Genomic DNA, 15,993 nt, shown 5'->3' on the forward strand with positions numbered 1-15,993 from the left:
GTCAAGACAGCATCCCCTAAAATATTCGACAGACTGACACAACTGTACATTATACATCGCGCATATCTAACACCACTTAGATTAGCCAAATTCCAACCTACGAGAAATCCACTGTATCCCCTATGCACACTGGCTCCCGATTCATTTTACCATTTGATATGGAGTTGTCCGAACATACAGACCTATTGGATGCAGGTGGTCCATTTTCTCCATGACAATATGGGCTCTCCTGTGGTCCTTGACCCAAAGCTATGCCTACTGGGCTTACTGCCTGACACAGAATTAGACAAATACCAAGCTATATTCATGTAGGAGACCTTATTCGTAGCACAAAAAGTTGTTGATAAGGTATGGATGCAAGCATTACCCCCTACAATCCAAAGATGGAAGAAATAAATAAATGATACTCTTCCGTATAGGAAGATGATATGTACTCACAGAGGCTGTACACAAAAATACTCCAGAGTATGGGAAAGATGGCTGGAGGACGGAGAAACCTGTACCTAATCAACCCACACTTAGGTGTGAGGGAAAGTTAAGAATACAGTTACTGTAAAATTGTTGTCTATCGCACGCACTGTATAATTTTGTAAAGGTACCTATGTTTAACATGTTTGCATTTCAATAAAGTTGGTTTTTTCCAGTTAAAAAAAAAAAAAAAAGGGAATCTTTACGCTCACAGGCCCAGCTCTTCGAACAGCTATTTCTTTCATTTCTATCTGTTAGACTGCAGCTATTAAAGAATACGTCAATGAACAACCGACACAATCCCATATTCCTGGACTGTTACTTGGCTGAGCAATTACAGCAATTACTTTCTACTTGCTCTCTTGTGTGGATGTCCTATAACAAGTTATGATGCAGATTTCCAGAATGGCTCTGGTTTCTTTTAACATATGCAGAATCTTGTGGTTCAGACACCTCACTCATATGCTCTTTATAGGAGGAGATGCCTATTTGCATATTCTAATTTACCTACCTCATCAGAGATATATCCATCTCAAGAAAACAAAGCGCCTCCTGCACTAATGCATAATACACTCTACTGGATAGGTAGGAGTTTCCTGGCCATTTTTACATCAAGGCACTGTTGCCCAGCTTTTTAAGGCCATCACCTGGTCTTCTGTTCATACCTTTTTCCAAGTTCTACCTGATGGACATCCAGTCTTCTGTGGATGCAGCTTTTGGCTGCACGGTTCTTGCAGTAGCACTCTGATTTAGATCTGTTGGCCCTTGTGGTTCTTGTTAGTGGGACTGCTTTAGCAGTCCCACTATTGTTATTCATTTTTATTTATTAGTGGGAATGCTTTAGCAGTCCGACTATTGTTATTCAATTTTATTAGTGGGACTGCTTTAGCAGTCCCACTATTGTTATTCGTTTTTTTATTTTTAATTAGTGGGACTGCTTTAGCAGTCCCACTATTGTTATTCGATTTTATTTATTTTTATTCATTTAATTTATTCCATACGTTTTTTGGCTCTGTGTAACTTCTGCATACTTTTCGCTATTAAAACCATTCAACTATTAAAATGTTCGTCTCTTTCAGCTGATGATGGGACTTTTTTTCTACTATTTATACTTTTTAAAATATTAAGTTTTTTAACACTTTTTTTTAACATTGAAGTCAATGGGAGCATGCTTCAGATCCTTAAAATCTTCTTCCGCTCCCAAAAGTTTCAGCTCCTTCATACTTTCACCTACAGACGCCAAACAAACTTTAAAATGTTCACAAAATATTCAGCTATCTGGCTATATCTTTTCAGTTTGATATTTTTTACAGTTTTTGTGAAAAAGCTGTTTGTTTAGTGGTCATTTCAGGAAATTTTAGCCATTAAACAGAGTGTACTGTGTTGCTTTTGTTGCCATGGTTACCAAAGCTTCTGTTATACACGGGGGAGGTGGCTGGAGCATCTCAGCTCTGATTACAGAGCCCGGGGGAGGGGACGGACACACCATGTACTGATTTATAATTGAGGAATATGATGGGGCAGTTTTGATGGGGCAATTCTGATGGGGCAGTTTTGATGGTGGCAGTTTTGATGGTGGCAGTATGATGGGGCAGTTTTGATGGGGCAATTCTGATGGGGCAGTTTTGATGGCAATATGATGGGGCAGTTTTGATGGTGACAATATGATGGGGCAGTTTTGATGGGGCAATTCTGATGGGGCAGTTTTGATGGTGGCAATATGATGGGGCAGTTTAGATGGGGACAATTTTGATGGGGCAATTCTGATGGGGCAGTTATAATGGCAATATGATGGGGGCAGTTTTGATGGCGGCCGTTTTAGCAATTCAGCTATTCAGCATTCCCACGCATTTTCCCCAGGAAATGCATTTTCTAGTTAGTGGGACTGCTTTAGCAGTCTCACTATTGTTATTCGATTTTATTTATTTTTATTTTTAATTTTATTTATTATTCTGTACGTTTTTTGGCTCTGCGTAACTTCTGCATACTTTCAGCTATTAAAACCATTCAACTATTAAAATGTTCGTCTCTTTCAGCTGATGATGGGACTTTTTTTCTATTATTTATACTTTTTAAAATATTAAGCTTTTTAACACTTTTTTTTTAACATTGAAGTCAATGAGAGCATGCTTCAGATCCTTAAAATCTTCTTCCGCTCCCAAAAGTTTCAGCTCCTTCATACTTTCACCTACAGACGCCAAACTTTAAAATGTTCACAAAATATTCAGCTATCTGGCTATATCGTTTCAGTTTGATATCTTTTACAGTTTTTGTGAAAAAGCTGTTTAGTGGTCATTTCAGGAAATTTTAGCCATTAAACAGAGTGTACTGTGCTGGTTTTGTTGCCATGGTTACCAAAGCTTCTGTTATACACAGGGGGGGAGGTGGCTGGAGCATCTCAGCTCTGATTACAGAGCACGGGGGAGGGGACAGACACACCATGTACTGATTTATAATAGAGGAATATGATGGGGCGGTTTTGATGGTGGCAATATGATGGGGCAATTCTGATGGGGCAGTTTTGATGGGGCAGTTTTGATGGTGGCAGTTTTGATACGGGCCGTTTTAGCAATTCAGCATTCCCACACATTTTCCCCAGGAAATGCATATTCTAGTTATTATTTATTATTTAATTTTATTCTGTACGTTTTTTGGCTCTGCGTAACTTCTGCATACTTTTAGCTATTAAAACCATTCAACTATTAAAATGTTCGTCTCAGCTGATGATGGGACTTTTTCAACTTTTTTTCTACTATTTATACTTTTTAAAATATTAAGCTTTTTAACACTTTTTTTAAACATTGAAGTCAGTGGGAGCATGCTTCAGATCCTTAAAATCTTCTTCCGCTCCCAAAAGTTTCAGCTCCTTCATACTTTCACCTACAGATGCCAAACAAACTTTAAAATGTTCACAAAATATTCAGCTATCTGGCTATATCTTTTCAGTTTGATATCTTTTACAGTTTTTGTGTAAAAGCTGTTTGTTTAGTTGTCATTTCAGGAAAGTTTATCGCTTAGAGTGTACTGTGCTGCTTTTGTTGCCATGGTTACCAAAGCTTCTGTTATACAGGGGGGGAGGTGGCTGGAGCATCTCAGCTCTGATTACAGAGCCCGGGGGAGGGGACAGACACACCATGTACTGATTTATAATAGAGGAATATGATGGGGCAGTTTTGATGGTGGCAATATGATGGGACAATTCTGACGGGGCAGGTTTGATGGTGGCAATATGATGGGGCAGTTTTGATGGGGACAATTTTAATGGAGCAGTTTTGATGGTGGCAATATGATGGGGCAGTTTTGATGGGGCAATTCTGATGGGGCAGTTTTGATGGTGGCAGTATGATGGGGCAGGTTTGATGGTGGCAATATGATGGGGCAGTTTTGATGGGGACAATTTTGATGGGGCAATATGATGGGGGCAGTTTTGATGGGGGCAGTTTTGATGGGGGGCCGTTTTAGCAATTCAGCTATTCAGCATTCCCACGCATTTTCCCCAGGAAATTCATTTTCTAGTTGGCTCTGTTAGCCTAGTTCTGGTTGTTTTGTTGCCCACTCTTCTTGCTTCACCCTTGCTTTAGGACTTCCCAGGGTCTATGAATATCAAGCCCGTGTCCTGAGGTGGATAGAGGAATCCCTCCCATTAAGACTGATATTTTGACAGTGGCACTCTCCACTGGGAGAATTCATGATTAGTGGCTGCAACATGTCCCTTCAACAGAAATCAATTAAACATGTTAGACTTTTGTCAAGTGGAGCCCACACGCCGAACAAAGTTTAGCTGATGCCTGCTGCACTGGCAAAATTTTATTCAGTTTATTCCCAGCTTTAATGATCTGCGCAAGGATGAATCGGTGTCTGGGGCTTGGATGAAAATTTAGGATCTAGTCTTAGAACAATTTTATCTTGATTCAAAAGCAAAAAGCTATATTAAAAGTTTGTTTCTCTGCATAGCTTGTAATTCGGTATGTACGTGCAGACAGCCATATTTACGCATGAAATATTCAAACTGCTTCCTTTGTGCCTTTCTGCTCAATTTATCTCACCGCAAACCTTCCTAATCAAGTATAAAGAGTATTTCTGTTCAATAACACTAGACTATTATGTTTTGTAGCTAGAAACCATGTGACCTAGGCTGGAAGCTCTGGAGCAGCAGTCAAGAAACTGATGTATGTGTGTGTTTTTGCATTTTGTGACTACTGATTTGTAATTTTCTTTACAGGCATGGGATTATGATGTTTCTCGCTTTCAGTCTATGTTCAGACACCCTCCTCAAACTGAACTGATAGTTGTTGTGGGAAATCATGATGTTGGATTTCATTACGAGTGAGTGTTTCAACTGCAGTTGTAATGTCAAATAGTATTTTAAGATATAACTTCATACGGTATTTAAAAAATAATTACAACTGGCTATATAGATATGGTGCTGAGCAGTTATATTTATATTCAGTTTTAGAATAATGCAGTATCCAATGACACATAAGCTCTTATTTGTTGCATATCAGGGCAGCTATCCCCCTTTTGGTTATCCATTCATTAAAAAAAATGTTCCAGTTCTTTTCCTGAATGAGACAGTGGCAGAATCACCACTTGGATTTGTCAAAATGGTAGGTCTTTGGCTTTTGCGCAAGAGAAAAAAAAAATAGACATTGTTGTGGTTCCCCATTAAGTGATCACCATGATGACAAGGACATCGCATGAGGTATGATAGTAAACAAACCTTACTATCACTGCACGCGTGGGGTATTTTTGTTTACCATGTACCAAGATTTAATAATAAACAAAAACCCAATACATACAATGAGAGAGATATTTGTATATATCACAGTACAAGGTTATCACTTTTTTGTTTTTTTACTAACCTTTTTTTATATGGCGCCACAATTTTTGGTTGGGAATTATTGTTACACAATTTCCAATCACCCAACTTGTTTTTGTATATTTATGGAGTTTTGAGTCCCCATCCTAAAGCCTAGTATACACAGGCCGAATATCGGGTGAATACTGGTTAACACATGCAAAAATTTCCTCCATCATTTAAATCCTAATAAACGTTTGGTCATTTGCCCTTCCGTGTCTTTGATGCGTGGGTATGAACACCGCGCATTTGTTGTTTAAGTACCCTCTGTCTAATGTGCATGATTTTATGGTAATTCAATGATTGAATTGTGCATTAGGGCATAAACACTGGCAAATGATGAATTGAAGAAGCCATTAGGGTGACTGGTAAAATGTTAGTATAATCTGCAAGTCCCAGTTATGTTTTAATTACTTTCACCAGACATTTATCTGGTAGGGGAGGTTATTTTGCAATTTTGTGGGGGGCGAGAAGTTTGGGGTATTCAAAAAAAGCATACATTCCTCACTGCTGCCTTCCCATGCTGACTCTAAAACCAAGAAGTGGGTGATCACATGAGCACTGATCACTCGGTTCTTGGTCTACTCGCAGTGGAGTGCAGTGACTGTCACGCTCTGCTCCTCCAGCACTCACTGTAGTGTAAGACTGGGGTAAGGGTGCTGCTGGGTCTGGTTTTGGCTCTCAGCCGCTCAATGAAAGGCAAAGCTAGCTGTCAATCAGGCAGGCAGCTTGCTCTGGGTCACAAAAGTAATAAAAGCACAGCCAAAAAAAGTATCTTTAAAAGAAAAACACATTTTGAAGATGATTGCTGTGCCTTTCCTGTTGCTTTATCTATTGTCTCTGTATACTAATGTTTCTGTCCCTTTCACAGAATGACCGAACATAAACTGAAAAGATTTGAGAGAGTGTTTAATATCACTTCTGAAAAAGTAGTTACTCGTAAAGGAATAAAGTAAGTTAATCCACGTAGAAATCCTACTAGGAATAAGCCTACTACTTTGTGGCAGGCACCCTGTTCTTACCTTGCCAGCATTCCTCTGCCACGCAATATGTCACCAGAGCGCTTGCAATTTCTAAGTGACTTCACCTTTTTCCCTGTATAGAGATACAGTGAAATATCTTGTTCTTTTATATCTGGCAGTATTAGTGTTTTTCTTTTTTGTTCTGTATTTTTTTTTTTTGGGGGGGGGGGGGGTACCCTTGCAGGCAGATCAGGTGATGGGGGAGTGTTAATAATTTATGGTTCCTCACAACTAACGGTTGAAGTCTAATGCCGGCCATGCATTGTTCGAATTACAAACAAATTTTCTTTTAAAAATCGTAATTAAGAATTTTCGTTACAATTTGACACCATTAGTCCTCAGCATCGGACTTTTTTTTTTTTTGTCCGGCCGTCGAAATTTGAGTGATCGGGCATGTTGGAAAGTTTTTGAGAAACAAACAAAATTCTTTTAAATGATGGGAGAATAATGCGAGACATATAATCGAAAAAGAAATGAGCATGGGCTGTGTCCTGGAAATAAAAGAATATTCCCAGCCACAAAGTTTATTTTCTGTAGCAACATGAGTGAAATTGGTCAAATTTCTAAATCAATGATGGCACCATCTGATTACAAACTACACTAAATTTCTAATTTTTAAAAGAAATTCGTTTGGAATTTGACTTATGTATGACCTGCATAATGCAAACATGTTTTAAAATAGAACATGCTGCATTATGTGCTTTAAGCAGATTCATGTTAAATGAATAATGCACAAAAGTACAGGTATCCTGCAGTATTGTATAATAAATCTGCACCATGAATAAAACTTTTTTTATCTCTATTTGTGCAATGAAAGAACTACAAAACGCATGTATAAAACAAAGGCCAGGCTCGCATCTGTGCAGTACAGTTTTTCTGTGTTGTGTTTAACATGCGTTTTTAGGTGCACTGCCATTAAATTGGAATGCAGGTTTTATGAAAGTTCACCAAAGATGCAGCATGCAGGATTTTTGATGCACTTCCATAAAATCATACCTTCTGATAGTTTAATTTATTATTATACAGGATTTATATAGCGCCGACAGTTTACGCAGCTCTTTACAACATTAGGGCAGACAGTACAATTACAATACAATTCAATACAGGAGGAATCAGAGAGCCCTGCTTGTTAGAGCTTACAATCTAGGAGGGAGGGTCAAGTTATACAAAAGGGTAATAGCTGTGGGGGATGAGCTAATGGAGAAAATAGTGCAGTTGTTAGATGGAGGCAGGATAGGCTTCTCTGAAGAGGAAAGTTTTCAGGGATTGCCTAAAAGTGGATACATTTGGAGACAGTGTGATAGATTGGGGTAGCGAATTCCAGAGGATGGCCGAGGTTCGGGAGAAGTCCTGGAGGTGAATATGGGAGGAGGTGATGAGGGAGCTAGAGAGCAGGAGGTCTTGGGAGGAACGAAGAGAACGATTAGGTTGGTATTTTGAGACTAGGCTAGTGATGTAGCTGGTTAGCAGAGTTGTGGATGGCTTTGTAACTTATTGATAGTATTTTGAATTTAATTTGTTTGGCAAGTGGCAGCCAGTGGAGGGATTGGCAGAGAGGGGTAGCAGACACTGAGCGGTTTGTAAGGTGGATGAGTCTGGCAGCAGCATTTATGATGGACTGAAGGGGAGATAGTCTATTTAAAGGTAAGCCAATGAGGAGGGAGTTGCAGTAGTGAAGGCGAGAGATAACCAGGGAGTGAATCAGGAGCTTTGTGTTTTCATTGGTTAGAAAGGGATGTAGTTTAGAGATGTTGCGGAGGTTGAGGCGGCAAGCTTTGGAAAGTGATTGGATGTGGGGCCGAAAGGAGAGTTCAGAGTCCAGGATAACACTTAGCACCCTGACATGTGGGAACGGGTGGATGGTTGTGTCATTGCTCTTGACAGATAAGTCAGGGGAAGGAAATATTTTGAGCTTGGTTTTGGACAAGTTGAGTTTGAGGAAGTGGTGTAACATCCAGACAGATATGTCTGTTAGTAAGTTAGTGATGTGTGAGGAGACGGATGGAGTGAGTTGAGGGGTGGAGAGATAGATTTGTGTGTCAGCTTAGAAATGATATTGAAAGCCGGGAGAGGCTATCAGCTGACCCAGGGAAAAGGTGTAGATTGAAAATAAGAGTTCCAAGAACAGAACCTTGGGGGGACCCCGACAGAGAAGGGAAGAGGAGTGGAGGAAGTAGAATTGTGACACTGAAGGTGCGTTGGGATAGGTAGGATGAGAGCCACTAAGGAGCACAGTCAGAGATCAAGGGAGTAAAGTTTTTTGAGGAGGAGGGGGTGGTCAACCGTGTCAAAGGCAGATGAAAGGTCCAGAAGTAGGAGTACAGAATAGTGTTCATTGATTTTTGCAGTTAGTAGGTCATTTGTGAGTTTCTGTGGAGTGTTGAGGGCAAAATCCAGATTGAAGGGGATCAAGAAGGTTATTCAATGAGGTTGTCGCTCAGTTGGTTGTAAACCATGAGGAGGTCAGTTTAATGGTAGCACATCTAAAAAAAAAAAATGCACATAAAAACGTGATGATGAAAAACAACGCTGCACAAATGTGGACCTGACCTTCAACATACATTAAAACTCTTGTTACTGCATATTGTGACTGCATGTTTTGAACCAGTCCTAAAGACACTTTAGTGGGAGATCACTCCGCTCATGCCTGTACCTCCAGTCACTATTAAAGTAGTATTAAACCCAAAAGCAAACACTTATTATTTTGCAGCCTAACAATTGTTAACTGTGATGGTTGCATTAGCTTTCTTTTTAGGCTTTATTTTCACCTGGTAAACCAGACAGTAAATGTTTTTCGAAAAGAACAAGCTCTCCTGCAGATGTAGCCATTAAAGAGATGAGATAAACCCCATTTAACACTGTCAGGGGCGCTCACAATGATCCGCTTTTATTTATTTATGTAAAACCTTTTATCCTAAAAGGAACAAAAAGTGTTTGCTGTAATTGCTTATACATGATTAGTTGGAGTCTGGCTTCAATTTGTTAGTGTCTTAAAATCTGCTGTACATCTAACAGTCCTCATGGATTTGCAATGCTGTGGTCTAAAGGTGCCCCCTGTGCTCCTTCATCCAGGGATCCACCATTTTGAAAATGGAGGGGAAAAAAGACCTAAAAAAAAAAAACACTAATACATCTAATGATTGGTAAGCTGCAATTTATTACATATTTGGTTTTGGCTTTAACACCACTTTAATGTTTAGAGCCAACATCTTGACTCAAAGGCTAGACTCAATAGCAGGAAGATAATTGATCTTTAAGTGGACAGTGATGATAAAGCACTCCTTTATCAGTGAATGTTTTCTTTCAGTTTTGTCCTGGTGAACAGTGTTGCTCTGGAAGGGGATGGCTGTGTGATTTGTAGAGCAGAAGAGGATCGTATTTTTAAAGTTTCCAGGCAGCTGAATTGTTCCAGAAAAGTGAGATCTGTAATATTTTATGCTTAAAGCCTAGTACACCCTAGTATTTATTTTATTTATTTATTTTTGTTCAACCCAACAGGGCTGAATGAACACAAACTTGACAGCTCAGGAGCAGCCGCTGTAGTAATCCATGCGATGTTAGTACAGAACCCCCCCACCCCTGTGCTATTGTTTTCTAACAGGGGGACAGCCCCCCCACCAAAACACTCCGGTCAGCGCTCTCAGCCATTGACTGAGAGCGCTGATTGGTAGCCGATCGCCAGACCTTTTTCAGTCATGCCCCTTTGACAGAAGCCAGCTGAATGGCAGGCTTCTGTCAGACCTCATCCAGTACACACAGGCCAAATGTAGGCCAGTTTCTATCGAACCGGCCGATGCCGCCCAACATTCGGCCGTGTCTACTAGGCTTATCTAAATGCTCTTTCATTCTCAGGAAAAGTTAGGGCTCCTTTACACTTGCTTCGAAATTAACACACATTAAAGCACCTACCAACATGCTTTTTTTTATGTGTTTTTGATGCTTCTGTGATGCTTTATTTTTAAGCTTTAATGAAGCTTGATGAATGCCCTGTGTTGGTTTTCTAATTTTTCGAAAGGAGAAGTGATAATTTAATAATTTAAAAGCAAAGCAAACACTGAATTCAAGCTCTTGTACCGCTGCAGGTGCAGTTAATAGCACTGTAATAGACTTGTATGGGGGGCTTTGGAAAAGCACTGAAGCAAGATGAAAGCGACATGGGGTATAATTTTTGAAGCGATGCAAATGCAATCATGTTAACAGGACTGTAAGGTAATCATTTTATTTAGTGACAGGTGCTTTGATTGGTGTTTTGAAGCAAGTGTAAATAAGCCCTTAAGTTCCAATGAAATGATATTCCTTGCCAAACAACCCCTTTTATACAAGCACCCTGCCCCTCCAACTCGGTTACAAAAACCAAAAACTCTGCGCTTACTCTATTGGGGTAGCAGCTCACACTACAAAACAGGAAATTTGTAAAGAAGGGATATACTGTATACAAACGTGTAGCGCTTCTTAAAATGACAAAATACAATCATAATATTGCATGCAGTATAAAATTAAAAATACGTGGATAAATATGTCATACACTTTATGTGACCGTAATATGAAATGCTCCAGCAGGTATCCTGTAACCTGTAGTGAAAAATGCTCCAGCAAATATCTGTTGGGTATAAACAAGTTGCAAAGAAAAAAGTCCCTTGTTGTGAATAAAATGATTCCGTTTCCCGTGTGAGTGGTTACTAAGACCGCAGACAGATATAGTGTGTCCCCCACATGGAAGCAGTGCAGGCTTACCGGATAAGTTGGACTCATACAAACATACGTTTAACTTGGTCTCGATGAAAGTGACCTAGCAACGCTTCAGTCAGCTGAATCTCCTCTAGGTCACTTTCATCGAGACCAAGTTAAAAGTTGGGGAGTCCCTAGTGAAAATCCTTGATGCTATCCGAATTACATCATTATCTGGCTGAACCATCTATTCCATTGCCGGTTGACAATATAAGCTTTATTGACTCATTAAACGTATGTTTGTATGAGTCCAACTTATCCGGTAAGCCTGCACTGCTTCCATGTGGGGGACACACTATATCTGTCTGCGGTCTTAGTAACCACTCACACGGGAAACGGAATCATTTTATTCACAACAAGGGACTTTTTTCTTTGCAACTTGTTTATACCTAACAGATATTTGCTGGAGCATTTTTCACTACAGGTTACAGGATACCTGCTGGAGCATTTCATATTACGGTCACATAAAGTGTATGACATATTTATCCATGTATCTTTAATTTTTTTTTTTTTTTAACAGTTACGTTTTTATTCATCTCCAACGGAGAAAAGTTTCAGTACAAAGATAAAAAAGAAGTACATTCACAAATATATATATAAATATACATATATCCATACATATACATAAAAATATAAAAGGGGACAATAAGAGAGGATTACATAAAACAGGGCAAAGAAGAACCATTTCCAGAAGGAAAGTGACAATCTAGGATAAATAGTCTCAAGTATTACATCAAAAAGCAAGGCACATCAGTTCACATCTTAGTTGCAAGTATTCATATCACTGCAAAGTTGTATTTTAGGAGCAATACCTCCTCCTCAAAGAACAAAGAAAGTATATTTTAGTGGTAATTTTAAGTGTATTCTAAATATTTCTTAATCGATCTAGTGGTGTATAAGTTCAGCGAGTTCTCCCGGGGGGGATCCGCATCCGTGGCCACTCACCCAGAAACCCATGCACCCCAAATTTTTTCAAACTTTTTGGGACATTTCCGGCTCATAAATGTAAGCTTATATAGAGGGAGGGTCTTATCAATGAGTGTTTTCCACTGTCCCACTGTTGGGGGGTCTGTCTGTTTCCATTTAAATAAAATGGTTTTCCTTGCATAGAATAGAGCGTAGAAAACGAATAGCCTCTTATGGGTGTTTGCGATAAGGGTATCACAGATCCCCAGGAGAAGGACCTGGGGATCCAGTGTAAGTGTCAGGTTCCCAATTAAATTGATGTATTGCACCACCTCCCTCCAGAACTGTTGAAGAAGGGGGCACGACCACACTACATGTAAGAAAGTACCTATATCCGTATTGCATTTTGGGCACTTATCAGAGTAAGAGGGGTATATTTTAGCAAGCCGTTGGGGTGTGTAGTATGCCTGGTGAAGGAATTTTAACTGGATGTACCTGTCCCTGGCGGATATCATCAAAGGAATATATTGTTGGACTCCCTCTTCCCAATCGTCATCCGTCAGGGAGGGCACAGCCAGCTTCCATTTGTTAAATAGCCTAGTCCCCTGGTTATCAGTTCCCAGGGACACCCGGAGATACAAAGAGGAGAGGATACGGTCGACATGCCTAGAGATAAGGAAGCGCTCCACCATATGTGATTGTAGTTGGATTTCTGAGGGGAATTGAGCCTGAATTGCGTGTCTCAGTTGCAAATAGCGGAAAAACATTTTGGTAGGGAGTTGGAAGGTATTACGCAGTTCGTCAAATGTAAGGAGTTTACCCTCTGGCATAATATGCTGTAAGATTTTAATTTCATATTTAGCCCAGACTGCTGGGTCTGGGATCGTTAACAGATGTGGTAGTTTAGGGTTACCCCAGAGTGGTGTATAGGGTGAATAAGTTTGTGGTGGGTTGAGCTTAGCTGTCAGCTGTTCCCATATTTTGACGGTCGTGCGCATGGGGATGGTCATATTATTTTGTGCTTTTGGACCCCTGAATACCAGGTTGCTCAATGCTGAATACGACCCCAATATGGCTGCTTCTAAATTAACCGCTGGGTTATGTCGTGACTGAACAAACCACCAGCGCACCGTCACCAGCACCGCCGCCCAATAATATTTCCTGAAGCACGGTAATGCCAGCCCGCCCGCAGATAGGGGAAGTTGCAGGCTTGTTTTGGCAACCCTAGGGGTCTGTCCAGCCCAAATGAAATTATTGATCACCCGATCTAGTTGCTTAAAAAACGATTCAGGAATAAGTACTGGAGTGTTTCTAAATACATACAGGAATTTGGGGAGGAATATCATTTTGAGGAGGTTTATCCTACCCACCGGTGTCAGGGGAAGGGACTTCCATGTTAAGCAGCGTCTTATTAGTTGCTGTAGAATGGGGTATACATTATCTGTCAGATAACAAGAGAGATCCCTTTGTATTTCAATGCCCAGATAGCGAAATTTAGTGACCGTTTGCAGGGGTATATGGTGGGGAGGGAGTAGGGGCGGCTGGGAGATCGGGAAAAGCATGGATTTGTTCCAGTTTATGCGTATACCTGAGAAGGAGCCAAATAAGTCTATGATCCTTAAGGTCTCCTCGAGGGAGTGGGAAGCATCTGGGAGATAAAGAAGAGCGTCATCCGCGTAGAGAGAGATCTGTTCCCGTAAAGGGCCCACCTCCATCCCCCCTGCAGCCACGGATGACCTAATAAGGATGGCAAGGGGTTCAACAGCTAGGGCGAACAAACCCGGGGATAAAGGACATCCCTGTCTAGTACCCCTGTGTAATTTGAAGGGGGGCGAGAGGGACCCATTGGTTCTGACTCTGGCAGTGGGGTTAGCATACATCCGTTTTATCCAAGAGATAAACTTAGGCCCAATATTAAATTTTCCCAAGACATGCCAAAGATACTCCCATTCGACCGAGTCGAACGCCTTTTCGGCGTCTAGGGAGGCCACTACTCTGGGGGTACCTCTGGCAAGGGCGTGGGATATATTTGTATACAATCGTCGCAAATTAATGTCTGTTACCTTACCTGGCATGAAGCCCGTCTGGTCTCCATGAACCAGAGAGAGGATAACAGCATTGAGCCGATTCGCTAGAATTTTTGTAATGATCTTAGCGTCGACGTTTAATAACGAAATAGGCCGGTATGACTCACATAGCTCAGGGTCCTTACGGGGCTTAGGTATTACAACAATTACCGCCTCTGACATTGATGGAGGAAGGCTTTGACCCTCCAGATTGGACAGAAGAAGTTCATGAAACTGAGGGGCCAATGATTCGCTATTAGTTTTATAAAACTCGGCCGGTAAACCGTCTGGGCCTGGGGACTTTGCAGATTGTAGTGAAGAGATTGCCGTCTGCACTTCTTTGAGGGTAATGGGTGCATCTAATTTAGTTTTATTTTCCTCCGAGAGGACTGGGAACTCTATTTGACCTAGGAAATGTTGCAGAGTGTCTAGGGTGTAGTCAGTTTTGGATGTATATAAGCGTTCATAAAATTGTGCAAATCTGGCATTGATCTTAGCGGGGTCCGCCAAAAGGTTCCCCATGTCATCTTTAATGTTGGCAATGTGTGCTATGGTAGAGCGCTCCTTGGCCAGCCACGCCAGCAGCCTCCCTGATCTCTCACCTTGTTCGAATATTCTCTGGGACTGTGAGAGCAGTAGCTTGCGGGTCGCAGTTGCTCGCAACAACGCAATTTCGCGGTGGAGAACTTGAAGTGTGGCGTAAGTTCCCACATCTTTGGTGGTCACATAACTGGATTCCAAGCTCTGAGCCCGTCCCTCAGCCTCCTCCAATGCAAGCCTATTGAGTTTCCTAACTTTATTTATAACCATGCGGTACTGACCTCGTGTATAAGCCTTAAAGGCATCCCACACCATTGCAGGGGAGGCCGTTGCTTTGTTTTGTAACCAAAATGTATTCATCTCTCCCTCTATCTCAGGGGCAACACTCTCATCCGTTATCCAAAAACCCGAGACCCGCCATAGGCCGGAGCCCGTTGGCGAATCCGTGTTTAGTTGCAGTAGGAGGGGAGCGTGGTCAGAAATGCCACATGGCAGAATCTTAACCTCCTGGACACGGGAGAGAATAGGTCCCCCAGCATAGAACAGATCAATTCTTGAGAAAGAGGCATACGTGGCAGAGTGCCAAGTATATTGCCTATCCCTGGGGTGACGCCATCTCCACACATCACTAAGGCCATATCCCTCCGCCCATCTCTTCAGTGGGGAGTCAGAAGCCCCATCATCACCCATCCTATCCATACCAGGGTCCGGTGGCATATTAAAGTCTCCAGCCAGAAGAATGGCTGCAGCCGGGTATTGAGCCAGTATAGGGGTCAGTTTATGTAAAATCGCCATGGAGGCTGGGGGTGGAATATATAAACCCACTATTACCATCTCAATCCTGTCGCACATGGCATGCATGACAACATATTTCCCCTCGGGATCTAGGTGGAGATCAAGCAGTGTAAAGGGCAGTGCTTTATGGACCAGGACGCTGACTACTCTAGAATAGGCAGAGTATGTAGAATGATAATATGAACCTACCCAGGGCTTTTTTAGAGCCAGCGTCCTGCTCCCTGTTAAGTGAGTCTCCTGCAAAATGCAGATATGGGGGTTGTATTTTTTTATGTAAGTAAAAACTAAGGAGCGTTTTATCTTAGAATTTAGGCCCCGTACATTCCAGGACATAACATTAAGGAGATTCATTCTGCTGCCCTGATACACGCGCCACAGGATTGACACAGCATACACTCCACACAGAACCCACATGATAACAGAACACTCTTAGTGAGATACACATTTGTGATAGCACAGTGAGACGAATAACCCTCCCTCTCTAGTAATAGCCGCTTAACACTGCATGTCTTGCTTTGAGTAGAGCACTGATTGTACAATCTGGAGCAAATAAATGTCATATGTATAGAAAGTAAAAGGAAAATAATATAACGTAAAACTAATCTGGGGT

The 15,993-nt window shown here is 41.3% G+C and overlaps 1 protein-coding gene across 8 annotated transcripts in view; it reads left to right on the forward strand.

Annotated features, from left to right (window-relative positions):
- Positions 1-15,993, forward strand: part of MPPE1 (metallophosphoesterase 1) — a 137,096-nt gene that overhangs the window by 39,065 nt on the left and 82,038 nt on the right. For all 8 annotated transcript variants that reach the window (XR_012244502.1, XR_012244503.1, XR_012244504.1 and 5 more), the window contains exons 4-6: positions 4,691-4,794; positions 6,198-6,278; positions 9,656-9,764. Coding sequence is in view for 5 of the 8 variants with exons in the window: in XM_073631321.1 (XP_073487422.1) it covers positions 4,691-4,794; positions 6,198-6,278; positions 9,656-9,764 (294 nt within the window). In the remaining 3 variants the exon portion in view is untranslated. The remainder of the gene's footprint in view (positions 1-4,690; positions 4,795-6,197; positions 6,279-9,655; positions 9,765-15,993) is intronic.

Source organism: Aquarana catesbeiana, linkage group LG05, assembly GCF_042186555.1.
Source record: "Aquarana catesbeiana isolate 2022-GZ linkage group LG05, ASM4218655v1, whole genome shotgun sequence".
NCBI classification, from domain to species: domain Eukaryota; kingdom Metazoa; phylum Chordata; class Amphibia; order Anura; family Ranidae; genus Aquarana; species Aquarana catesbeiana.